The 26941-nt window shown below is 37.9% G+C and overlaps 1 protein-coding gene across 1 annotated transcript in view; it reads left to right on the forward strand.

The window, feature by feature from the left end:
- Positions 1 to 26941, forward strand: part of ST3GAL3 (ST3 beta-galactoside alpha-2,3-sialyltransferase 3) — a 184252-nt gene that overhangs the window by 49156 nt on the left and 108155 nt on the right. The window contains 2 exon segments of the mRNA XM_086617229.1: positions 1400 to 1442; positions 20405 to 20497. Of these exon segments, the coding sequence (XP_086473355.1) occupies positions 1400 to 1442; positions 20405 to 20497 (136 nt within the window).

Genomic DNA, 26941 nt, shown 5'->3' on the forward strand with positions numbered 1-26941 from the left:
GACAGGAAATAATTTCTTGTAAGAGAAATAAACTGAGAGGAAGTTATGAGGAAAGCAGCAGATGGGGGAACACAACTGTCAGTGTGGAAGGTGGAGGAGAGATGCACAGGTGCATTTCAACAGCAAGTACAACGGGGATGGTGGGTAGTACGTGGGTGCTGGCAGAGAACAATAGTATATGCCAATATCAAGTGCAAACATGTTCTGCAACTTCTGTTACCTGGGTTATGTCAAACATAATTCTTCCTTTGGCTCGGGAATTAAATCTTGCTGGGATTGAAATCAATGGCACAATTTACACTGGCCTATCTAGTGCAATCATTTTGTCTTAGGTACATGTTTAGACTTTCCTGTTGTGCTGTTAAGCGTTAGCATGAAAAGCTTGTGATCTTCTTGGGTACACTACTGCAGCAGAACTTCTGGTGGTGTTTCATAAGGAAAGCAAACTTCTCTTATTTCCACTGAGCTCTTTCTAAAAGGCTATGAGAATCCTTTTTCTTCTTGTTTCTTTTAATACATCTTAATCCTTACAGAGCTTACTGGTCATCTTTTACTTCTCTGTTTGTATTGTTTTTTTAATTGTATGATAGTGAGACCCAGTGGTTCTCAGTGTGAGGAGGCCCCTGAGCTTAACCCAACGCAAGGAGGGCACTACACCTTTTAGTTTTTCTTGTGTATCTGGTGTTCATTCTAAGCATATTATTTTTTGTATTGAGTATTTGATTTACAAGATCACAATACATTCAAAGATGCTGAATGCAAAGCTTACTTTATACAGGAGTTACAGATGTTCTGAGTGATAACTTTGTTTCTGTAGCTGTTCCCTGTTTGTGGCATAAACTGGGACTTTGCAGTTTGTTATTGAACAGCATCACCTGAACTTGAAGCATTTTTGCCACTATGAGTGACTTTCTCTTGAAGTAGGGCTGCTTGATTACGAAGATGTGGGTTGGAATAGACAAGGAATCAAGAAAAATTTCAAAGCTCTGCCACATCAGGTTCGAGGAGGAGTGTTTGTCATACAAACTACTCGCAAAATGATTTCTGCTGCAAGCAGGAAAGCTTTGCATATCACTGCATGCATGGTTTCAGTAGTGCTTTGCTTTTATGATTACAGATCTCTTCGTTAATTCTAGTGATTTCTAAATTAATGATTACCTACACATTCTCTTGCTTTACTATTTCCTGGAGATTCAGAAGTGTTAATTTGGGAATATCTTGGAATAACAATAATCTGTGATAACAGCTGCTAGCAACTGGAAATTAAGATATAGCTATTTTCAGTTAGAAATAATTATTGTCCTTCCATGAGGACTTGCTGCTTTTTGGTTTTGGTGCCTTTTGCAGAGGAGACACTTGCAGTTTTTATGATATTATGTCCCTTGCTTTTATTTTCCAGAATATGACAAACTGGGCTTTCTCCTGAACCTGGACTCAAAATTGTAAGTAGAACAGTAGTACTCTTCTTTGTTTGTGTAGTTACAGATTTCTGTTGTAAAGCAACTTCTGTGTCACCCGGGTGGTTGGCTCACTGGACTATACACTTCTACCTGCGACAGCCAAGTCCTGCTGCAACCTGACAGTTAACGACTTCTTTCCTTACACTGGTCTTTGCTGGCTGGCTGGCTCGGATTGCAGTTCCCTGTCATTAATTCCTTTAATGACTGATTAATGTCCATCTGAAGCCATGACTTGTCAGTCTGCTCTAGATATCCTACTGTTAATCTTCAAAATGAGGAAAAATGTATTAAAAATTTGAAAACAGGAGGAATGTCAATCTGCAATTTACTAGGACGCTTAGAAGTTTATATTTCCTTTCCACTTGTTTCTTTAAAAATGGATACTACTATTTGAGGTTCTTTCCACTCCAGTTTGCAATACAAGGCAGTGACTGTTTGCTATGTCAGAAGAGCAACAAAGTGCTGACAGATGATACTCATCACACTTTTTGCCATAAATCAGTCAAATTGAGACCGAACTTCTTGACACTAGGGGTCAGTAGCGACTCTGAGGTCAACAGCCTTGTGGAAATTTTGGTATTGGAAGCAAAAAGACTACTGAAAACCTTCTGCCTCTGCTACTCAAAAAGGCACTGAAGCAATCTAGTGGCTTTCAATGAATTGAGGATGCATCTCCTGTACAATGTATCGTGTTAATATAAAATCCATTCTTTGCGTTCAGAAAGTTTCATTGTTCTTATAGGGCATAACATTGAAGTTCTGAGTTTAGTCTTGCTGAGCAGCTTGAGAGCTTCCATAATGAAATAAAAGCCTCTTAAGTGTGTTGGGAACTGCTGTTTGCAGGAAATGAAAAAGTCTCTAGGTAGGAGTTTCTTTTACAGAAGAAGCTGAGTACGTAAGCTCAACTACAGTAATTTATCTGGCAAAAAGGTACTGTAGAAGAACACGTATGAGAGAAAAAAGGATTTTTTTTTAATTTTATTTTCTTTTTTTCTCTGAAAGCTCTGTATCTCATTCAGTGTGCAGGAAGGATGGCATTTACTGCATGAATAGCTGGTCAAGGTTTTTTTCTGGTCTCATTTAATGTAGTGTTCAGTCCAGTTTTTGTTGCATGCTGTCTGGAACCATGCTGGTTGCACAGTTACCAGTTTTCTTTATCAAATTTTCTGTATTGGGACATCTTTGTGATTTAGAGACAATAGTGTATGTATCCCTAAAACACTGGGATGAGATGATACGTTTATCTTCAATTTATAGAATTTATATGTAGAAGTCAAAGCAAAGAGATTAGTCCAAAATTGTGAAGTTGGTAAGTAACCTTTGAGTGAATGCCTTGGTGTTGGTAAGGGAAAAAATTTTTTTAAGTTTTCAAGTAGTCTGATTTTTGTTTTTTTTGCTTATTTTGTAATGTCTGATTTATTGAACACGCCCTTTAAACCACTGCTTCAGTCTTACTCTTCCTATTCCTCCTTCTCTGTTTGCGGTTCTTTTCTTTGTTACTTTTAGCAAGTCCTTTTGAGTCTTTCTTCCCCTCAAGCCTCCGTTACATCCTTTCTTCCTCTTCTTTGCTGACTTACCTACCTTGATTACAGCTCTCTGAGACATGGCCTGTTCTTATATTTTAGTATGAGGCCAAGTGAAGTTTTTACCTGTTGGAGGGCTTCTAAAACCCTAAAATTCTTTATTAAAACCTCTCCATGATAAACACTCTCCACTATTTTTGATTAAAGGAAGATTTTGTTGACTACTTGAAAAAGATATTTGTATAGCACCCTAACTGTACGTTTGCTTTCAAAGCAGATCAGCCATGAAGTTAGCTTCTGGAAAGGATTGTAATAAAATCAGCATGATTAAAATAAATACTATGAGGTTAGGTTAAGGTGCAAAGAAGTCAAGTGAAATCATTTTTTTTTTTAACTATAATTGTCGTTTGTTGGGGTTAGGTTGGGGTTTTTTTGGTTTGCGTTTTTTGTTACTTGTTCGTGTGTGTTTCTTCTGTGGAAGTAAAACTGGCCCTGCTTTGAGGATGGAGAATGGACCCAATGACCTGCAGAGTTCTCTTCCAGCCTGAATTATTCAGATTTGTTTTTCAAAAGCAAGGGAGCCAGAGAAAATCTGAAAATACCATGAAACATACTAAATAAATTTTGAAGGAAAAATGGGTGACGCCTTTAGGAGTTTGCTGCTGTTTCACAAGTTCACCATGTGTGGTCAGGTTTTTAAGTACAGACTGTGAGTTCAGTGGAACTTGGTGGTTAAAAATGCTTTATGTGACTGTTAATCAAGATAGTACCATTGTAGACGCACTTTCTGGTTAAAAAAAACTTGCTCAGGGTTGAAAGGGTTAATATGTTCTGCACTGATGACTTTATTGGCAGAAATAATTTCATTATGTCTGTTGTTGTGATATAATCATTCTGATGGAATCTTGCCACAGATCATAACTTTACAAGGTTCACTTAATTGGCAGCATGTAAGAGTCTTGTGCGACTTGAAGCACTTGGGGCAACAATTAGTTTTTTCTCTTTTTTCCTTTATCTTTCATTTGTTCAAAATCTGTTCCTGGCTATGTTAGTTGATATAATTTAAACTAATGACCTGGAGAACTAACACTTTCTACAAAGGTACATCTGCACTGTGACTTGCATTTTAAATGAACTTATGCAATGGAAAGTGTTTGACGTGAATAAATAGTATAAATAAATGTGTCCGTTTGCCTTTGCATCTTTAATTTTTTTGTTTATTACTGTTTTAGTGTCCTCTACCCTGTAGATGACCGGGGCATGTTATTCAGATATAGTATATTCTGTTGTGATTACAGCAATTAATGTTTCTGTTCACTCGTTCCCTTTGAGTTCATGGAAATGGGAAGACCAGATTTGTTCACTTTGGAAAGAAAACTCTGTCAGAAGTACTCGATAAGCCCTTTCTGTGGGAGCTGTATGTCTGGTGCATGCCTTGCTATAGCATTAGGGAGGCTGGTATGGCCAGGGATCTCACCTGGAAGGGGATGGCCAGTTTTAAAGGGACTATACGCATGCTTCATGGAAACGACCAGTTCTGACCAGATGACAACCTCTGAGCTTGTCAGAAAGGAGGATATCAATAAGGACGGTGCTTCTTTTCTGCTGCCTGTGCTTAGGCTAATTCTTGTTTGGAAAGTCTTTTAGCTTTTTAAAAAGCAAGACGGTATCTAGGTAGGGATTGTTAGTGAAATGCAGGATGAATGGAAACCTGAGGACATTGATAGGCAACATAGTTTGTTTCCTTAATCAAAACAAGACCTAGGGCTCCTCAGGACCAGATTAGTGATAAAGATCTGTTGCAAGAGGAGTTTATCTTTTTAGTTGTGCTTGTACCAACCATAACATCATTACCAAAATAACAATATCAAAACAAAATATGCCCAAAGTACAGAAAAAGGGTAGTTGCATCAGTTTCTCACAGGTAAAGAGGTTTTCCAAGAAGCAAAGCTACATACCATTTTTAGACCTTGAAGAATAGAACCCAACATTGACTTGTTGTGTAGAGAAAAGTACTTATGCAAAAAATATGATATGATTCACAGGTCTTAGTTCTTGGAGGGGCCGGGAGTTCCTGAACAACTTAAAGCCATCAATCACATTAGTGACTCAGCCAATGGATTACTAGATGCCACCAAATGCCAAGATTTGCAGTCGCTTTCTAACATCTGCACTTGGCAAAGAGTTGCATGCTTTTAGTATTAATAAATATTTATATTGTAGTAGTTCTTTGAGGCTGGCCAGGTCCTAGAAACAAGAGTCTCATTCACTACAAATTCCGAATCTTTCTCTGAGCAGAATCTATGTTTGCATTGAATTAAATGAGACTTCTGCAGGAGGATCAGCGCATGGTCATGTTATTGATGGTATCTTAATGCATATTTAGTGGGCCCAGCTGAAGGTTATGTGGTCATTCTTTATTCTGTCATTTAATACTCTGAATGCTTGGTTTAGTCACCTCAGTGATTACTTTGATTATGCCCTGGCATTTTGCAAGTTGTAGATTCACTTGTCTTGTGCATGTGAAGAGCTCCTCTTTTGTAATTGTGTGATATGGGGGCTCTTCCCTTGCATTGGTCTCCCTCATGCTTCTATACCAGCTTTCTTTACTCTGCCAGCAGGTCATTTACTTGGTGAGATGGAAGCTATGGACTGCTACTTCTGTCCTCGTTTCAAACTCATCCTTCAAAAGCTATTTTCAAATGTGCTTTAGCAGTTAGATTGGTGATTTGGTGCTTCTAAACAACAGCCAGAAAAAAGCTCCCCTTGGGTGATGGTGGATCTTTTCACCTGCTGCTGCAGTCAGCTCAAAACCTTGGATGTTAAAATCTCAACTGATGTATAATGGAGAAAGCATCACAGAGTTTCACTTTGACTGGAGAAGAACCAGTCCCTCAAAGTTTTGCAAGTGTTAGAAGATGCGCTTGAGCTTACTGGAATCATTCTTCACTTAAACAAAAAGTTTATGCTTTTTATTTATATGCTATATGCTTTTTTAAATATTAATGGTAATTTCAAACTTCACTTTAAAAAGAAAAGATAAAGAAATTGAGTCTGGGGGTGTGTGTGGGAAGCCAAAAATAACAACCTTCACCCGGCAAACTCTCACGAAACTTGATCTAGACTTTGAAGAGACCATAAAAATGGAGGGAGTTTGGACCAGGGAAACACACAGATTGGGTTACTTCTGTTTGTTGAAATTTCTTTACTTCAGAGCTTTAATAATGAAGAACTGAAACAGAGCCCCTTCCCCTCATTTGGTTTCTAGGGTGGGAGGTCACTTTGAAACTGCTTGTGTCTATGTGTGGTACTTCACCATTAAGCACTGTAAAAATAAGCAATAAACGTGTCGGAATGCTGGACCTTCCCCGTGCCTGCTTCTGTGGCATTTCTTTGCGCCCTGTTTCCCTTCTCATTTGTCTTTTTTTATTCCTGCGATCATGAGGGGGAAAAAAGAAAAGAAGCAAGAAGTCCAAGTGATCTCTTGTCCTGCCTAGGCAGGAGTAAGAGTGTCTCAGGCAATGGAGGGATTCTGACCATCACAAGCAAGAGCGTCCTGATGCTTTTTCTGAAAGATCATTTCAAGGCTTAGCATACTTTACGACACTGGTATTTTCCTGGCAGTTGGTTATTTCTTTCTCTTTCATTTCAGATTTTGCTTTGACTTTTAATTCATGTCCTTCTATCTAATCCCTTCCAATCTGTACTAATTGTTTGAGCACTTCAAATATTTAAGAAAATGAACCCTGGCTATTCACAGTGATTCAATTACCAGCCTGTTTGTTGTTCATCTATCAAACCTCTCACATTTGGGTGGGATGTAACTGCCATCCTTGGGGGTTTTTTTGTTTTTTTCTTCTTAGGTAATTTCTGGTTTTTTTCAGTTTTGATCATTTGGAATTCTCATAAGTATTTCTCATGTGAGTCTCCGTTATCGAACTTTGGGATTCCTGTGTTAGACACCCTCAGTCGATGAAGAAGATAAAGACTGTAGAACTCGTAATTACTGGCTACTTAGATAGAATTGATTCATTACTTGATTTGTTAAGTGCAAAAAATAAAAAACTTATGTTTTGTGCTTTTAAAAGGGCCAGTTTCCTGAAGCTGGAAGTAATTATGAACCAAACCATGTGGGAAAAGAATGTAAAGCAAAAAATATGAATGACTGGGCATTGTTTAAAGCAGTTTTATACTGTTTACCCCAAGAAGTTCAGTTTCATAAGAAAGAAATGTTCATGGAAAAACATTTTTACCAAGAGCATAAGGGAAAACAGTGATAATGTATTTATAGAAGTGTGCAGTAAATACACGGAGTTTTTTCTGTCTGGATGAGGGAAAAAAACATGCTTTCCTTAATATCAACAACAAAAATTCAAGAAGCAGATACCTAAGTTTATGTGCTTTAGAATTGGTGTGTCTGGACAACACTCTTGCAAGAATATCTAAAGAAGTAGCTGAGGACTTTTGGACTGCTAGAGATTATTAATAAATCTTCAAACACTAGGAGTTCTCCATATTCTTGGCAGAAAGACGATGTACAAGTATTTTAAAAGCAAAAAGGAATGACTCATAAGCTTTTCAACCTGTTTTTGATTGAGCACAATAACAGAACAGTCAATAAGAATTTTCACAAAAAAAAAAATATTGTAATACATATAGTTCCAATTAGTGTGCATATTAAATAGGAAATACTTTTTGCCAGACTAGTTGTGTAAAAACTGGGAAGTCTGTAAAGAAAAGGCTCAGTTCTTTTTTCCCTTCTGCATTTGTAAAGTGGAACACTTACTTTGCTTGTAGTTCTTCACCACAGTAGCATTAACCTAATTAAATGTATGTTTGTTTTCCTTGGGTGGATATGTTTATAACTAGTTAACTTTACAAGTTTCTATTAAGTGTTGTTTGAGAAAAATTTTTACAGTTGTTGCATTCACAAAAGGCTAAATTTACTTTAGTAGCAAAACCCAATTCAGGGATTATCTATAAGCTCATAAATGACATAAGGCCTTCCTGATGCTTTATCTTTTTTTTGAGAAGAGCATATGAAAAGCCACACTTCATGTTCTTCAGAAAACTGTTCTAAAACTCAGAGATAAATTATTTTAGTTTTGACCAGTTTTTGCACTGGTAAGACTTGTTAACTTTCTAGTTACTGAATATCCTCCTACAGAGATCTTCTTGCCCTGTGAATAACTTACAAAATTGAATGGATTGAGCTATCTAAGCATTGATCATTCTCAGAACTTCAGTTAAAGAGGTTAGAAATACTGTCTTAAGACCACTAAAGGAATTAGTTTCATTCTGCTTCTAATTGGCCATGCAGTTTACTGCAAGGACTAGACGTTCTGTAGCATCATGGGTTTTGATACGGATTTACGTTAGAACACTGGCACTTGTCATTGTATTCTTAATATTGGTCATAATGAACAAAGTACCAGCACACATTGTGGAAACAGGTGATTTGTCGCTGCCTGTCCTGAATCCAAGTGGTTGTGAGCTTATCATTAAACTCTGTTGGAAATCCCAAAGCCATGTATGTGATCACCAAGCATCAGCTCTTCTGCACCTGTCTGACTTGACACAGATGCCTTCTTGCAGGCCAGCACGGTTCCAGCTCCAAAGAGAAATCTAATTGCCTTGGAAATGTTTTAGGGAATCCTCATATGATGATTGAATGGGAAATCAAGGTTATTCTAACAAGAGAACATTACACTGTTTATCAAGCCTGCTTCTGAAGCATGTCACTTAATCTGAAGAACACTCTTGCTATGATATCTAGACACAGCTTAGTTGTCAGCTCCTAATTTATATTTTTCTGTAGCTGGCTGTGAGGAGGTTTTGTAAATGGAGTGTATGGGAAGAGACAGTTTACTTTACTCAATCTGTCTCTAAATTTGTTTTCTGCATTGCTGTAACATGACCAGAGACATCAAAGCTTTGCTGTCAGTATGTGCTAAGAATGTCGTGCATAAATTTTAAGAATATGTAGTAGGTCATCAAGGCAGGGAAGAGTTTGGTGGAACAAACACAGATTTCTTGCATACTGGGCAAGGACAATAAAACCAAGACATACTTTTAACAGCTGTGGTTATCATCTGTTAGGTAAGAAAACAATATTTCATTTATACTGAAAGAAAGCAGGAATCCTTATTGCTGTGCTTGAGAAGAATTGCCTAGCAGAAGAGAGGATGGTGATCTGCCAGGTAGTGAAACCATAATCCTTAGCTTTCTACAGAGATGATAGGCTAGAGGAACTCTAGGTGAGAGAGACTGAAGGAACCGTTAAATATAATTCAGAGGTGTATTTTATTTTACTTGTTCTGTTCTCAGTATTATGACTGGAAACCTGACAGTAAGTCTTATTATACTGTTTAAAGTTGTTCTAGGACTGAAGGAGAAGGTAAGTTTTTATTAGATTGATAAATTTAAAATATGCTTTTTCCTTGAGGAAGCATGACATTGCTGCTGGCATCCTTGACATATCTGCACTGGAAAAGTACTGTAAAGGACCCCAGAGCTAACAAGGGCTGGTGGGAGAGCTGGTGTTGTGTGTTGCCCATTGCAATGAACAAAACACGATGAAGGCTACTTTGCAGCAGGAGGTTACTTACAGCTGCATCTGATGTGCTGTGTCGGGGAGGGAGTCGTATAGCAGTTGTTGCTGTAAGATGTTTTTGAGGTTATCGGTGTTTGAATTGAATTGTGAGGCTCAGATGAGCTTTTGTCTAGTTGCTTTTGAGAAAACCAAACAATTAAACATGAACTTTTATGAAATACTTTGTACTCTAAAGTTACACAGAAGCCCGTGTGATTCTTCCTCAGCAGAAATGCAAACAAGCAGAAACGCTACTCCTGACACTCGCTGCAGCCCTGATCCTGCTCTCAGCAACGAGAATCAGGACCACAAAGAGAGGGACAGAAAACTGACAGAATATGTGTGTGCTGCTTCTTGCTTGTCTGCCATGCAATCTATTCCAACTCATTAAAGAAGGATAAACTGAAAAGCCAACAAACAAAATGGTTTCCCACTTAGAAATATCTTCCCCCTGGCTCTTTAAAAGGGCTGATCTTGAAGCCCTGAAAATTGTGAGCAGGATCCTATACAGCTGCAAAACGTTGAGTGCCTTCCTCCTGCTCCTTTTCATCCTCTTTTAGTAATTCAAACATTCGACTGAGTCAGGGACTCTGAGCTGTATTTCAGCATCATGGAACTCAGGCTCAGGTGATTTTGTGAAGTGTTGCTGTTTTGATGAATTAACAAGGAGGAGAGGATAGGATCTGTCCTGTTGAAAAGTGAAACCTGTTTCGATGCTCAGCCGTGGAGCTCTCCTTTAGCCTGTACATCAAACATCTTAGAAAACCACTTCTGCATGTACTCTTCTGCAGAGCCACAAATAACCTCCTTCTGATGTAGGACTGATGTTCAGGTCCAGTGAAGTTAGGGGTGATACAAGATGAAGGAAGGTCTGATTAATTGGGCTGTTCACAGTTCTTTGAGACAAACTTTATTCTGTTCTCTGACTTATCAGGGTTACATATGGCAGTTTAGATGTCGGTTGAATGGCCTTTTCAGACAAGCAGCTGCTCTTTGAAGTGAAAAAAAAAAAAGTTTTCTTAGCAGAGCATTCACTAGAACAATGTATGGAGTAAACAGGAGAGGTTTTTGATCTGGGTGGCTCTGCAGCTATTCTTACTGTTAAGGGTTCTGACTATTCTTTATTATTTACCTTAAAGCAGTTTGGACATGTTAAGTGACCATCTGCAAGGGTTCTTCTGGGTCAGGGTTACATTCTGTATTTACAGCAAGGTTTCTGGAGGAAACATTTTCCTCCACATACATAGCTTTCCTCTTCTTAAGACTTCAGTGTGGTATATTAGATTCTGATGTCTGTTTGAATCCATGACATCTGTCTCTAATATAGGTCAGTGAAGACAGCTTTTTTTTGGACTACTACTTCAGAAAGAAGAGTGAGAAAAATTTAGAGCCTCATGACTATATACAGCATTTCGTAAAACTACTGTTAAACCACATTCCCCAATTGTGAGGTCACCTCTATGTACCATCTAAAGCAATTTATTCACTGACTGGTGCATTTTTCCTCTCAATTTCAGTTCAGTCCAGGGGGGAAAAAAAAAAAAAAGAGAATTAAAGCCCTTGCCATATCCAGAGTCGTCTTTTTCTTTGGTTAAAAGGAGTTAAGTGTTTATTCCTTCCCAGGCTGTCCAAATCTTCCAAAGAAAAGTTCAAAGGACAGCTTTTATCACCCTTACCTCTGCAAAGTTACCGAAGAAACTGAAACTGTGAACTGTTCTTGCCAAAGATTTGCTATCAGGTAGCTGAGAGAGATTTTTACAAGTGTGATTTGTTCCCTTAGGCTTGATCTTTGCCAGTTGCCTGTGAAATAGATCTGCTACTGCAACAGAAAGTGTTGCTATCTTGAACTAACTTTGTGGGGAAAAATAAAAATGACTGGACCAAAGATTCACCTTCCCCAATGTCTTGTCTCAAAGTGCTCCTTGGAATTAAGGAAGGAGGAAAATACACTAGTGTGAAATGATCCTTGCTCCGGTGCCACTCTCCAGCCTCTGAGGAGAGGAAGCTTCAGTATTCCCGAGTTGGGGATGCTGTTAGACCTCTTAATAGCTTTCGATCACATCTGTGCATCTGGCTTCTGTAACATACTGGTGTAAAGAAATCTACCGATTGCCTGCATGTTATACGAAAGAAGAGCTTCTTTCTGTCAGTGTTTTACGGTCCTTAGGATAATTTTGGTTGATGTTCTGATGATATGGGAAATAGTGAATAATAAGTCACTGTCGATCTTTTCCATAGCGTTCTGCTGTGTCAGTGTGCTCTCACACCTAGCTGAACACTGAGTTTCTCTGAAATTAATTATTCCATAGCCTGGCTGTGTCCTGCAATGAAACGAGCTACATTTTTCAGAAGGAAGATTTGGTAATTAAAACCTTAGTGTAACTAACTTTCTCATTTGGCATTTAAAACTGCTAAGCACTGGATTTTGACATGCAAATCTAGTAAACTGTAGTAGCCACAGACTTAAAACCGTAATTTTGGCTGTGATGCTTCAGGAATCCTTAGTTGATCTTTTTTTCCCTCTCACAGCTGTAGGCTTTGTTTTCAGAGGTACCGATTCCTACTAGTCTGACCAGGGGATTCATGGATTCTAATTGGGTTGAATTATTTATTCTCATCTCTTTAGCACTTGTTTGTCTCTCCTGGACCCACACTGCTGGATTCATTACACTACAAACAGAAAAGCACTGTTCCCCATCCAAAGAAAGCATCGCCTGTTTGTAGCTGTAACAGATGAGGGTTGGTGATGAAGACTTAAGGGTTACAGCAACAAAATTATGACATTACAATTTATCTTCTTGCGTTCCTTTGTTTGGCCAAAACTGGACGTGATAGGTGAGTGTTTTATTTCCCATCAGACTTTTAATTGGATCGCTTTTTATGGCCATTGTGCTAACAGTGACTTTTGAGAAGTATTTAAAGAATCGCAGCATTTATTTTTTGCAAGTTTTGAGAATTACATGTTCTTGTATTAGGGAGCACAATTTCTGACTTTGGAGAAATAGAGTTTATTTAGACATTCTTTAGACAGTTCTATCAGAAGACAGTTCAAGTAGGAATCCAAATTGCTGAGAGAGTTTTTATTAACCACTAAGTGAGTCCTAACACACGCCATCTCCAAAAAAGTGACTGTCCTCTGTTAGGTCATCCTTGTCTCTTATCTGTAAAACTAGAATGATGGTACTTAATTACTGAGTATGGAAACCAGTAATTTTGGATCTATGGAAACTAGAATAGCTAAAAGTCTAATGATATACATTCAGGAATTATATTGATTATCAGCAAGTTACTTCATCATTAAGTTACAAGTTTCTTTGTCCAAAGATTAATAAATAATAGAAAACTAAGGGAGCAGTCATTTTTTATTATTATTATTTTTCTTTCTTTGGTAAACAGCTGCCTTCTGTAAAAATTAAATTTCTGTATTTCATGCTTTTTGTTTAGTCTAACAATTGGTATTTCAGCCAGTTGTTTTCTCCTTTCCATGTTTCTTTAAAACCACAAACAAACCAACCCTCAAATGGGCTGTTTTCTTTACTTCTTATCTGCATCTATTTGAAAATAATTTATTTTTTTTTTCTGTATCACTAGTCTTAAAGGTAAGATGTAACACAAACAAATTTTTATAAAAGAGGAAGGTTTATAAAAACCAAAGGAGATCCAGAGATCAGGGATATTACTCAATTCTTGGAGCAGTATGCAGCAGGAGGTCACATACAAAATGTGCCATGGACTTTTCTTGGATTTTATATCTGCATCCTTTGAAGCTGGTTTTATAAACTCAGCATTTAGTTTCTTTCTTTACTTATTTAAAACAAACAAAGGAAAATTTTCTAGTTTGATAACTTCTGATTCTTTTGTCCACAAGGATCCAAACACTTTTTTAGGAGTTGGTAAAAGATTATTGAGAAGCTCCAGGCAGGGTTGTTGGTTTCTGTAAACTATAAGAGATGATACAATGATAAACTCCTTTCTGATAGAGCAATCAGTTATAGCTGTGTTTGTTAAGATGTTTGTGTATTTAGCACTGCTGAGACTAATCTGAAATTCATTCTTCTGCCTAGTGATCTAATTCCTAGTATGTCAAAGACCAGGAATGGAATTTAGTAAGGAAGTAAGATTCTCTTGCCTTTTTTTGTTGATAAAACCTCTTCAGTGTGTTTGTGCAAAGATGATGTTTCACAAAGGGTGAATGGCACTGCCAGTGTGTTAGTGGTCTTCAGCTTTCAGTGCCCCTCTGCATGGCGTGCTTGTTCCAAAGAGTAGCGTTGACTTGCGTCGCATCTTCATTCAGGGCGATGGAGGCGACTCATGGGTTTTAGTGGAATGCCTTTAAAACTTTGTTTTCGTGGGCTGGTTTAGTATAACCTAATCTTCCTCAGCTGGTGTCCTGGAGAGTTCCAAATAAATAAATAAAAGTATGTGTTGATTATCTTTGTTGTTAAAAAATTAATTTCACGAGAAGCCACAATTCTTGGTGGAGAAGCAGAACAGGACATTTTTTTTAGCATGCATCATATCTTTTTAGAAAGAGGGATTTGGGCCATCACTCCTCATATTCGCTCATACAACTTCCTTGAGGAATTTGCTTACATACTGATGTAACACTTGAAAATATTTACATCTATTTAGCTGGCTACAGTGTGATAGATGCATATCGTGTCTCTTTCAGTGTAAGCATTCTGCTTTTCCTCTTCCATCTCCTCATTCCTTTCTTTTGTTTAGTTTTTCTTCAGCTGGAACTAGAAAAATAGCAAATATCACATGATCAGGCAGTGTAATTCTTTGAACCAGAGTTTGGAAACTTCTAACAGAGCTGTAATCAGTGTTCCTTAAACTTCTTGGAGTTTCCTAACCCACGCTGTGCTCCTGTTGAATGTGGGGCTCCAGCCATGTGCTAAGAGGAGGGTTCATCAGCTCATCTTGTTTCCATAATGTCTTGCAGTCAAGGGGATTCTGCCTGTCAAAATGACATGATGTTCACGACTCTAATTATAAAGTCAGATGTGCAAATCCATTTTTTCAGTCCCTTGCTGTTACTGGTGTATGGGAATTTATTATATAGGTGAGAGCTGAGGTTATTGTCAATGGTTCTCTTCCATTGACTCAACAGCAGTAACTGAAGGACAGTAAAAGAGCTGCATCACCAGACCTGTGGAAGGTGGCCTCCCATGCCTTTAAGTGAACTGGTAGTATTTGCTGCTAGGCTGACAGTCTGTAATGAAGGGGAGAGTTGGTGGGGCACTTACTTTCTCATCCATCTCTTTAACAGAAGTCCTTGCCAGTTGAGAAGGGAGGGGGCTGGTCTATGGTTTTGTTTCAGGGCTTTTTTTCCCCCTCAAAAGGGATTTCTTGCTTTACAAGCTTATGCCATATTATGAAAAAGCATATTGAGGCCTGGAAGCTGTCTATTTATTAGGCTATAAGTGATGTATAAACCAAATACCATTCAAAGATATGTGACCCTTTGATATTAATTAAAATATAAACAAATGTACACCCAAGCCACTCTGGTGTGTCTTCATTAGTCTCCTGTTTGGATCAGTCCTGCAATTTTGAAGCAAACCCCATAATTGTTACTTACTGATATGTAGCCCTGGGCTTATTTCAGGGAAATGAAACTGAACGCTTTAGTTCAGAAGTCTGTGAAATGCAACAATATTTAATTGAAGACATAAGAGTCCAACTAAAACTTGGCCTTTTGGGCAACATTGATTCATATGTGCATTACTGGATACATCTGGCCCAGGGAATCTGACTGGAGTTCTATCTAAAATGAAATGCCCTGACCTTCATGTGGTGTAGTTATGGGGTCTTAGCATTCACTGCTTTGATGATTTAGTGATCTGCCCTTTTTTCATCTGCCAAATTTGGGGCTGTTTAGCCTAGAGAAGAGGAGGCTGAGGGGAGACCTGATTACAGCCTACAAATACTTGAGAAGGGATGGTGGGGAGGTAGGGGAAGGGCTCTTTACATTAGTGATGGGCGATAGAACAAGAGGAAATGGGTATAAGCTTAGTCAGGGGAGGTTCAGGTTGGATGTTAGAAAGTATTTCTTCTCTGAAAGGGTTGTCAGCCACTGGAATAGGCTGCCCAGGGAGGTGGTTGAGTCCCCATCCCTGAATGTGTTTAAGAAAAGGGTGGATGAACTGCTTAGGGATATGGTTTAATGGGGGATTAGGGACGGTTGGACTGGATGATCTCTAAGGTCTTTTCCAACCTAGAAATCTATGAAATAATATTATTTCATTGTTACTTCATAATAACCACTATGTTTTGCGTGTCTTGCATTTCATGCTCTAATTATGTCTCCTATTCGTTCCTCAGGTATCATGACCTACACATTGTAGAGCTGCTGTATAAGACTCAGGTTATTTTGGACCAAAGAGATCCACCTAGAGAGCACATTGCCAAAGAACTCCTTTTCCCTATTTCAGAAATGTATCAATATATATATTTTGTGTGCAAGAGTAATGGTAAGAGAAATCAGTCCTCAAATAAGATGATCTCAAGCAGATGAAGTTTTTCAATTTTTGCAATCCACAATTTAAATTCCATGTGGAAGGCAAAGTGGCAAAATCTGTCTCTTAAAGTAGGTTTTATGATATTCAATTACATGAGCTTAGTTGTGGACATTTTTTTTTTTTGTAGGCCAATCACATGAGTTTATATTACTAATGTCTTTTTTTAAAATGGATTTGGATTCCACTCCTATGAGGAGGACATGCTGTCCCTGATCAAGACATAATGAAGGAATTAACCATCGTGACATTTTCATATTTGAGATTAAAAGAAGACACGCATCTACCAAATGCAAGCAGAAGGAAAAATCTTGTTACTTTTTCTAAATCCTCTGAAAGCAGCTGGATTTTTAACTTACCAAATTGTGAAATTTTGTTAAGATTGATGTCCATGTGACAGTGTAGAGAAGCACAGAAAATCTTAAGAATTCAGGATGTGTGCTAGTTTCATAGGAGAAAAGTCAGGGAAAAAAAAGCAAGAGTGCAATTTCTTTTTAGTGGAATAAGCCAATTAGTTCCCTTTAACTTCACCCTCATGCAGGCACTTGTTTAAAAACTGCAGATGTTTACAGTTACTGACTATGAGTTGTTTCATTTATTCTGGAGAAATTTATTGTCTTACTGTGTTTTTCCCGCTCAAAATCTGAGCAAAATTTAAGGGTCCACAGTGTTATCTAACTATATCCTTTCTGTTGTCTCCACTAGCTTTGGAACTGCCTCACCCTATCTGATGGTCTCACTGTAGCTAGGAGCATGAGAATCAGGAGCTGGAATAGATGTGCTTGGACCTGGAAGTCCTAAAGGAGATTTGCACCTTTGTGCCATAACAGTCATGGTAGCACTGCCTGGCTTACAGCAGCAGATTTCCGTATGATCCTTGGATTCCAGGCACAGTAATGGAGCAAGTGAGATGAAGCTATTTAGCAGTAAAGCACTAAGAAAGTAGTATTGTTTGGTTTGGTGCATAGTTCTTAACCTCTCTGTCGTAGGCAGCATTCAGGATTATAAAACAAGAATCAAACATCAGCTCTTTTAATGTCATGCACTTTGTTTTGGTAGTTTGTCGGGCAGCCTTTGCAGAACGTACTTTCAGTAATAGTGCTTCTTCCATTTGGAAAGAAGAAACATAATCAAAGAAGTAGCAATACATCCAGCAGTGTAATAAGTACATTGTCATTAGATATGAAGGAGATGCTTATTCATATGCTTCATTTCATACCTTTTTTTGTTACAGAACTGTGTACCTACTAACAGCAGTGTGATTTTACAAAGCTGGATTTATTTGAAAAATGTGTGGTTCTCTATGGGATGCTTCATGCAGGATGCTTTGCAGTCTGATTTATGGGAGAGCAATCTCTGCACGATCTGTGAATCTTGCAGAAGAAAAACCACAAAACAAATTTATGTGTCTGAAATGATGTTAGCTTGGATAGCTTCCTGAGGTAGCAGAGTGGTAGACAGCAAGGCTGTATCCAGCATTACTCTAAATCTGGTGCTTTGAGTTACACCTAATGTAGGCTTATCATTATGAGCATGCTGGCAATGACAGTGTGTAATGTGAAGCCCGAAGAAATGGAACAAATAAAATGTGTCCTTAGATGGATTTAAAATGTAGAGTGCCCGTTTCTAGTTTTCTGTAGCCTGCTGGCTCAGTGTGTGGCTAGAAGAAACAAGATGAGTGAGTGTTGAATGATATGGAATGGCAGTTACAACTGCCTTAGGAGAATTGTTCTGCCTCTGACATTCTGGATCATGAACTTCATCACATCCAAGAAATGTTAAGGGGCTGGGCCCCTCGGGCTTTAGTGGCTCTCAGTATCTTTGTGGGTTTTGTAATTGACGGCTCCACCATCAGTATGCAGCTCTGATTGGCATTCTGTGCCACTCAAATACATGAGGGTTTTCAGCCTACTGTTCTTTTGCAGAAACACCATGATGGGCATCTGAGTGACATTTTAATTTGATAATGAAAGCACCATTAAATCAGAAAAGAGAAAAATGCCTGTGTTTGTGGCACAAGATATTTTGCGTGACCACTGAGGTCATTTGAGAAAGGCCTGCTGTTGAAATAGTTATACAAGTTTGCCAGCAATGACTCACTACCGTGGTGGCTGCAGATAAATTCCAGTTGCTTTCTACTTGTTTTTGAAGATTTTGGTGTTAGGGATTTCTGTATATTGCTTAAACAATAAAAATTCAGCAACAGTTAAGTTTGCTTGATAAAGATTAAGATTTTCCTCACTTCGTATCTGAAATGCTTGAACAAGCTGTGATCTGTACACCGTGCTGTCCCTTTTGACTATGTCAGCAGGGGACATATTTTAGCACCATTAAAACCTTGTGTTTTGTCAGCAACAGGCCTTTCCTTCCTCTGCCTATTTCTAAAAAGATCCTGACTGGAGTCACAACACAAATCATGCAGTGCAAGTCTTCAGGATTCAAACTTTTGGATGCTCACGTCTTAGATGCTTTCTCATCTCTCTCATTTAGAGATATGTATTGTAACATCACCTGTGGAAACCAAACTCGTGGATTTGGGTTGTGCTAGACAATGTTACACCTGTATCTATCTCTCCATATCTATATAATGTATTTAGAGAAATCTAAACTTTGCTGTAAATAATTGACATTATAAACAATCAAATGTATCATTGTGCCATCCTACAGATGAGAATTATGATAGTAAAATATATGTTTTGACCAAAACTATGCAGTAAATCTGTGACAGAATTAGAATCGAGTTCACGTTCTTAAGCTTTTTCTGGTGCTTATCATGTGCAAAACTCTTAAGAAATTAAATACTTACAGTGACTTGTTATTTTCTCCAGTTTGTTTCCTCTTCCAGCTGTTGAAGGTTTAGAATTTTATTCAGCAGAATGACTTTTTTCTTTAAGAACAATAGATTTAGGAGGTTTTGTACCATATGCAGCTAACTGTAAAATTAACTGTCCATCTATTGATCACCCAGTTGGAACTGGCTAGTGATCCTTTGGAAATTGACCCCAGGACCGGTACGAGGAGGATAGTTATTACCAGTTCAGCATGAGGTTACTGTCATTCAGACAGGTAATTTTGCCAGCCAAGGTTCTGTTTGCACCACTGCTCACAATCGCTCCAGGACCCTGCCTTTGGCTCAGGGGTCCAATCACTTGAAACTCTCTGAACCTGTGCTCATTACCTTTAGCAGTCGTTTGCTTGTTAACTCCTGTTGGTGATGTACATGTTGGTGGTGCGTGGAAAACAAAGCATGGTTGTGATAATAAGGGGCTCTTCAAAATTATTTTGTGGATCTACTCTCTGGATCTGTACTGTCATCTTCATTTGACTCCTACTGCAGGACCTGTAGGAAAAAACCTTTCATTACTTGCCTACTACTAACAAAATGGTGTAGCAAATACGATATTATTGATCGACTCTTTGCAGTAGTTAACACTTGCAGCTTCCACTGAATGTTGAGCATGCAACTGTGAATGCATTTTTTTTTTTTAAGGAATATTAATAATTCTCATAGTGTGACTGAGACAGTAAGATATCTAATGTTACTCTGAAAGCACAAATGTGTTAACTCTTATAATGTTTTCATGAAATGGACGAGTGTAAAAATTTTGCAGGTGGTGAATAGGGACATAAATAAAATTAAATGTTTTTTTCCAGGTCACTCAGTAGATCTATGGTAAAAGTACGTACAGGACTTAAATATCTTTTTTTGAGTTGCTAATCCTGTTTCCGTACAAAAGCTAAATGAAAAAAGCGCAATATTCTGAATTTGGCCCCAAAGTCACTAGTCAAGCTGAATTAAGACACATCTCAACAGAACAGCAGCAGTGTCATCAGTTCCAGGTGTTGAAAGCATGCATCCCTTGATAACCCTTCAGAACTGCTCGGCAGTTTGTTTCAAATGCTTAAAAGGTATCTTCTAAATAATATTCTAAATAATACTTTTCTATGATTTTAACTTTGACCATGCTTTAGAAAAATAGCTGAAGCAAAGTGCTGTTTATGTTTTCTACCTTTCGAAAGGCTGAAGTCTAAAATGGTATCTTGATATTTTTCTTCCGTGAGCTTTACCTTCCTAGGTATTAAAATCTTTCAGCAAAAGTGGTAGTTTAGTGGTATTTCAGATATCTTTAACCCTGTTCTTTGTTTGTTGTTCTTCTGTGATGCTATATTGCAACAAATACCTATCTCTTTTCTGTTATTCCTCACAGCTCTTTTTGAGAAAAGCTATAAGTAAAAAAAGAACTTGGATGATTGCAAAAGCCACTTGATGGCCAAGAGAGTCCTGACTCTGTATGTATTTTTTCACAGGCCTCCAGAATTGGCATCAAAGTATGCAAATTTCTCTGAGGGAGCGTGCAAGCCTGGGTATGCATCAGCGCTCATGACTGTCATCTTTCCAAAGTAAGTAATTACTTTACTGTGAGATTTTTTTCCCTATTCCTCTGATGACTTCTCATCCTTCAAGGTGGGTGGTCTGCTGAGATTATCTTGAAAAGTGTAATTACTCTGTTGCTTGACAGGTTCCGGGGGACACTGATGTTAAAATTCTGGGCTGAGTGGTCAGTGGCAATGGCTTAATTGATTTTAGTCTGACTAGGAGCTTGCTCAAAGAGTAAAGAGTTCTGTGTATTGAATTAATAAAACAAATTATATTGTCAATGCATGATACAGATGTGCAGTCAAGCTCGCTGCTGGAACCAGATGATGTCAGCTTTAGGAAGGTTTGGTCATGAAGTGACAGATCAAGTTACCTGGAGTGGTAAAGTGTGGGTTTTATTTTTTTTTTTTACTTGGAAGAATAGGATAAAGCATCCCTTGGGTGCCTGGAAGCTTTGCAATAGTGTTTTCCAAAGAGTCTAAGACATTTTATTAACAAATTGTGCATCTTACTGTGTTGAGGAATTATTGTTAGCTGAAGTGTTACTAATTTCTTCAGAATTTGTTTCCTTCTGAAAGGGTGGACTGTTTAATAGCTCTCAGAAATAGAGAAAATAGAAATGAGAGACGTAATCATAACAGATCAACCAAAACTTATCTTTAAATTTGGTTTACGGCTTTCTTTAATGCACCATGTGGCTTCTGCGTTTCAAGGAGTATACAGAGTTGCTGGAAGACAATTCAGAAAATAGATTGGCAAGAAAGTTATACTGTTGAGGCTCAAGGCTCAGTTTGGTTCACCAAATGGAAAATTTGACCAAACGGTTATTGACCTTTGTACAAGCTTCTACTGCACATGGAAAAGATGTTCTAGTGCAGTGATCTCTTTGGCAAGAGTTGTGGACTTTTTAACACAACTGGTACTTTTCTAAAAGATGTATTTTGTTTCTTTTGAGGAGGGAATTTCCATGACTTGCACAGATAGAGGTTAGGTTGGGTGACTACAGGCCAAGCCTGAAACTGATGATATCTTCTTTGATTATTTTTATTAGCAAACGTGATATCAGCAAACTTTTAAAATTAAAAATCTGACATTGCCTTGTAACCAGCAGATACTACAGCCAGGCCTTAAAAACAAAACAAAACACTAAGCACTGAGACTGTGTTCTCCATCACCAGTGTAAACCAAACAATTATCAGTATTATCTTCTGTGTGAATGTTGGAACTCTGGATCGAATATAAATAAATACTAGAACCAAAGGTAGATACATTATCATCCTCTTGTTTTGAGAACTTGGAGTGCTTTTAAATCTGTGTTTGTGTACATATTAAATGTAAATAGTATAGAACAGGAATATAAGGTAATATGACTGTGGTAAGATGTCTGAACCTAAAGCCGTCCTTTCTTTAATCAGCTGAAACCTAACTGCCCTTTCCAAGGCATGGCTGTTGTTACATATTGATTCTGCAGGGAGAAATTATATACACTGAAGAAGGAAGACTGTTTAGTACAGTTATTAAGGCCAGAAAAATACCATTAATGGTCCCTTTATCCTGATTTGTTTCATGACACAGTACATGATGTTTTCTTCCAGTAAATTCATCATGGATCACAGGCTAGTTAACTCGATTTACAAGATTTCAATTGATAGAGAATCTGGTGATAATGTTCTACGTTATTCCTACGGAAAAACTAATTATTTAAAAAATACTAATCTAATTTTAAATTTATTGAAGAATTTGGCTTCAAGAAGGAGATTTTTTTGTCTGCTAGAATTCAAAGTGTTATTTGTTCTCTTCCTCAGTAGCTGCTTACAGATTGCTGTTTTTACTTAACAAATCTCCCAGTAGCTAATACCATGCAAAGAGGTAGTAACTTGTCTTTAGTCTAACTAGGTGGTTGTTCTTTTCTTCATATGTTGAAAAATCATATTCATAGTTCTAATGACAGCATCTTGCTGGGGTTTTATGTTCAGTTGCTTCCCTAACATGAACCCTAAACCTTACTAAGGTTGACGTTTTTTTTGAGGATGCCCTTTAATTCTTTATTAATTGAATTCAGTGCTAGATATTTCGTTATTTTACCTGGGACTGGTGTAAGGATGGCTGACTAGTAGTTCTGCAAAGAACTCCATTCTACGCTTAAGATTCTTTCTCTTGTGAAACTTCTTTCATACTCAAAGAACTATGCAAAGTTAGTATTGCCAAGCCAGGTGTCATAATTTAATATGTTTAGAACTCTTAAAGCCAAATTAGCTTGGCTGTTGATTTAAAAATTTGAGCTGCATGACTTCTTTTATTCTAGCTTTTGTTTTCAGTTGCTTGTATCATTAGGAAAACATCATCTCTGTGGCTGACATTTTTCAGGCTTGGTCTTTGCTACAAAATGTGTGGTTTTGTTGGGTTTTTTTTTTATTATTTGGATAAAGTTGCTTTGGCTGTTTTCAAGCATGAATAAAATGAATAAATGTTTTCCCATTCTAAAGGTTCCTGACTTTTTTTAGTGCAATTTTAAATGTAAATAGGCAAAATACGGTGGAAATAGTTGAGATAGAATAAATATTTTTCAGAGGATGTAACTCTTCTTGGTAAGTGCTTCTTGAATGATAAAAATGTGAGTTCAGACTTTATTAAGCATAAGCAAGTGCTAGATGGATAAAAGAGCAATGCCCTGAGAAATCTCAAAATAAGGATGCTGGTAAGGAAAGAACTAAATGGTGTGGGGTTTTTTTTTTTTTTTCAATGAGGTCCTCAGTTGATCAGTTCTCATTCTAGCAATACGGGATGCCTTCATCAATAATCGTAGCTGGAAAAAATAATAGGTTAAGTGTGCAGATGATGCTCTTATTGGAGAGTACTAAATAAAGGATTGGTTGCTTTTAGAGAACAATCTGGACTGCGTGATTGAAATGGCCACAGTCCAACAAAATATATGTTAATACATCCAATATGAAGTAAGACATCTGGGAGGAACAAATGCAGATTATACCTTCAAGACAGAAAAACTCTGTCTTGGAAACAGACATAGAGAAAGCTTCATGTAATCTCAACAAAATTCTCAACAAAAACGTTGAGAAATTTTGTGTGTAGCACTGTTCTAAAATTAAAAACCCAAACCCTCCAAAAACCCCACAACCCAAGACTTCTAGAATATTGTGTCCAGTTTTGATGGTGAAAGTCCAAGAAAGGAGGGGAAATAAGAGATTGAAGGAAAGCCACAAAAATGAACAAGGACGCGCTTAAACAGTAAAGTAAACACGACTCCAAGAAATAAGTCATCTTTCTGAAGCAGGAGTTGTATCCAAATGAGGACAATAGGAAAGAGCATTAACTTTGGCAAGCTAAATATAAACCATAATATGATAGGCCAAAAAAATGTTGAGGAACATTTTTATAAAGGCATAAAAAAAAAAAAAGCTTTTTCTCTAACTGTCAAAAGCAGAAAGCCTGCCAGAGATCCCAATGGGCTGATAGACGGTCATAATATTACATGTGAGCTCAGGGAAGTTCAAGCCATAGCAGAGAAGTTATTTGCATTGCTGTTCACGGCTGCACAGTTCCCACGTGGAGCCTTCCTTTCTGGGGGACAAGCTGGGGAAAGCTGACAGAAGGTTGACATTTTGAAGCAAATCGGCACAATAGATTGTTAGGAAAAATTCTCACTTTGTGAAGAACTCAGTAGTGAAGTTGCCGAGTTGCACACGGTTGTGTATAATCATTGCTTAAATTGGCCTTAGAATGGAAGAATGAAAAGCAGTAAACGTGTCAGGCTTTTCAAGAGGGGCCCATGAAGCCTTTGGGAAACTGGAAACTAGTAGTGAGCCTGGTTTCTATATTAGGCACCGTGGCAGAAACTATTAAAAAAAAAAGTAGAATTAGTGTTTGTTCACAGGAATAAAGGTGATGATAGAGAGGAGTCAAGTTGTCTTCTGCAGCAGGAAGTCCTGCCTTGTACATCTGCTCATGTTGTTTGAGTGACTGGATAAGCATTTGATAAAGGTCATTTAACTAATACAATATGTCTGGATTTCTTAAAAAAAAAAAATAATTCAGAGACTTTTGGGAAAGTAAACTGGTGTAATCCTGTAGTGGTTAAGGTAAAGATTGAAAACTATATGGAAAAAAATAAGATTGCACAATACAGGGATGTTACCCGTGGAGTCCTCTGGAGAATATGTGCTGGGGTCTCTGCTGTTCAAAGTGCTCATAAGCTGTCTGGAATGGAGGATGAAGAATGACACATTTTTCCAGGTAGCAAGACCAAAAGCTGACTGTGAGGAATGTCAGAGGGATTTCACAGTGCTAAGTGATGGGGCAGCAAAACCATAGGCCAAACTCAGTTGTGATGGATGTAAGGTAGTGTTTGTTGGGAAGATTGATCAGACAACTAATGATGGACTTAGTTATGCCTTGCAAATCGGGAAAGAGATCTTGGAATTATTGTGGATGGTTCTCTGACTTACTGACCAGCGACAGTTAAAAGAACATGGACATATTAGGAGATAAATGCAGAAAACCCAAGAATGTGTTATACCACTGTATAAATATCCTTCGTGCCTCTATCTTCGATAACACGTTTAATTCTCTTCAACTAATTTTGAAACAGATCTAGAGGAATTAGGTATGTATAGTGGTAATAAAAATGGAGCTATTTCCATGCTCAGAAAGATTGAATACACTTAGACTTTCCAGTTTGAGGTAGAGCAAGCAAAGGGTATTCATAGGTATGTTTAACATAGTGAACGACATGGAGAAAATGTTTAGATGATTGCTTCTTTCAGTACAAGATTCAGAGGTATTAAACGTAGATATCGTGCACCAGCTTTAAAATAAACAAAAGCAAGTGCTATTTCATGCTATTTCCGGTTACCTTTTTCTGAGAATGAGTTCCATAGTGGGAAAAAGATGAAAAAAAAAAAAAAAATATTGTCAGGTTCTATTGACTGTAAGGATTCTGAAACAGGTGCGGAAATCTCTGTTACAGCAGGCTGGAACCTAAATGGATATTGAGGGCAGAGTGTAGCTTTATATAGTCCCTGTTTCTTAGGCTGTTTACTGAAATACTGGCCAATGGACACAGCATCAAGTATTGGGTAAAATAGGCGTTTGGTGTAATCCATTGTGCCCATGCCTGTGGTTTTGTTTTGTTTGATTCTGGGTTTTTAATTATTATGCCTTAAAGGCAGACTGGCGTGGCTTCAGAAAAACATGTTGTAATCTGAATCATGACAGCGGCTCCCCACCAAGAGAAACGGGTGTATGATCTCAGTACTGCATGTGTAGGAGCAGGCTAGCTGAGCTGCGTCTGCTGCTCACTGTAAACAAAGGAGTTATCTAATTTTTCACTTTCTGGGACAATACGATTCTGCCTCTTGCAAACCTCCCAACATTAGATGATGACTCAAAGTGCCTGAAGTAGGGGTACTGGTTTCGGAATGATACAAAGAAAATGACAAGCGTCTTTAGTAAAATGGCGTCAGTAGGTCAGTGAATTAGACTACTATGTTCGGTGAATTAGACTATTTTTAGCAGGTCTGAGGTCACCTACAAGTCTGGAGCTAATGCTTTGACCTTTCTGTAGAAGGCACTGACTTGTGTTTGCAGTGGTAACGCTGCAGTCTCCTGCGTGTCTGGCCTTACTGTGGAAACGATGCTGCCTGTGTACAGTTCTTTCTATGCCCTATTCTTTATCAAATGAGAAAGGAGACCTCTGCCCACAGTTTGCCGCTGACATGCCAGCCCGGGACAGTTCAGCTACTGACAATTTTCCAACCGCAAGCTCTCGTAAGTTGGCAGCTAATACTAGAAATTAGAGGAGGCGGTAAATAGAGGAGGAATGTCTGCAGCCTGCAGACTTGTGAATCTGTGTTTGGTAAGAGAACGTAGAAAAGAAGTATTTAAAGAAAGATAAAGTGTATCTGAAAAGATTTTAGAATAAGGGGGAAAGGGCAAGTTCAATATACAACAAATTTCTAGGTGTTGTGACCAGAACAGTGAATTTTACATTTGTGATTCAGATACATAAGACTTTTTAGCACCAAGGATATGACCATAAACATCTCTTTCTAGTCAATTGGTACTAAGAAATAGTCTTATAGGAGTCACAGACTTCAAGTCAGTTCGGAAACAAAATTAGTTCCATTTGTTTAATTATCTTGGTGCAAACTTTCTATCGATTCGCAATTAGCATTGTCTTCACAGTAAGTTTGGGGTTTTTTTGCTTATTTTTCAATACTTCAGCCCGCTCTTCACTCTGAGGAAAAATAGGTCTCCTGTAAACTACTCTGGGTTTATATTTTCATGCTGAATTGTTTCTTTGTACATAAAGTTCAAAATTTTTTAAGCTTTCATATCAGCGGAGAATGGATGACACGGATTTAAGCCAGCCATAGAAATTTCAGGGGCTTTCTCTCAAGTCAGTCTGCTGTGGGTTTTTTTTCTGATGTTTAGTTTTCCCTTAGTATTGC

This window comes from Tauraco erythrolophus, chromosome 10 (assembly GCF_009769465.1).
Source record: "Tauraco erythrolophus isolate bTauEry1 chromosome 10, bTauEry1.pri, whole genome shotgun sequence".
Lineage (NCBI taxonomy): Eukaryota > Metazoa > Chordata > Aves > Musophagiformes > Musophagidae > Tauraco > Tauraco erythrolophus.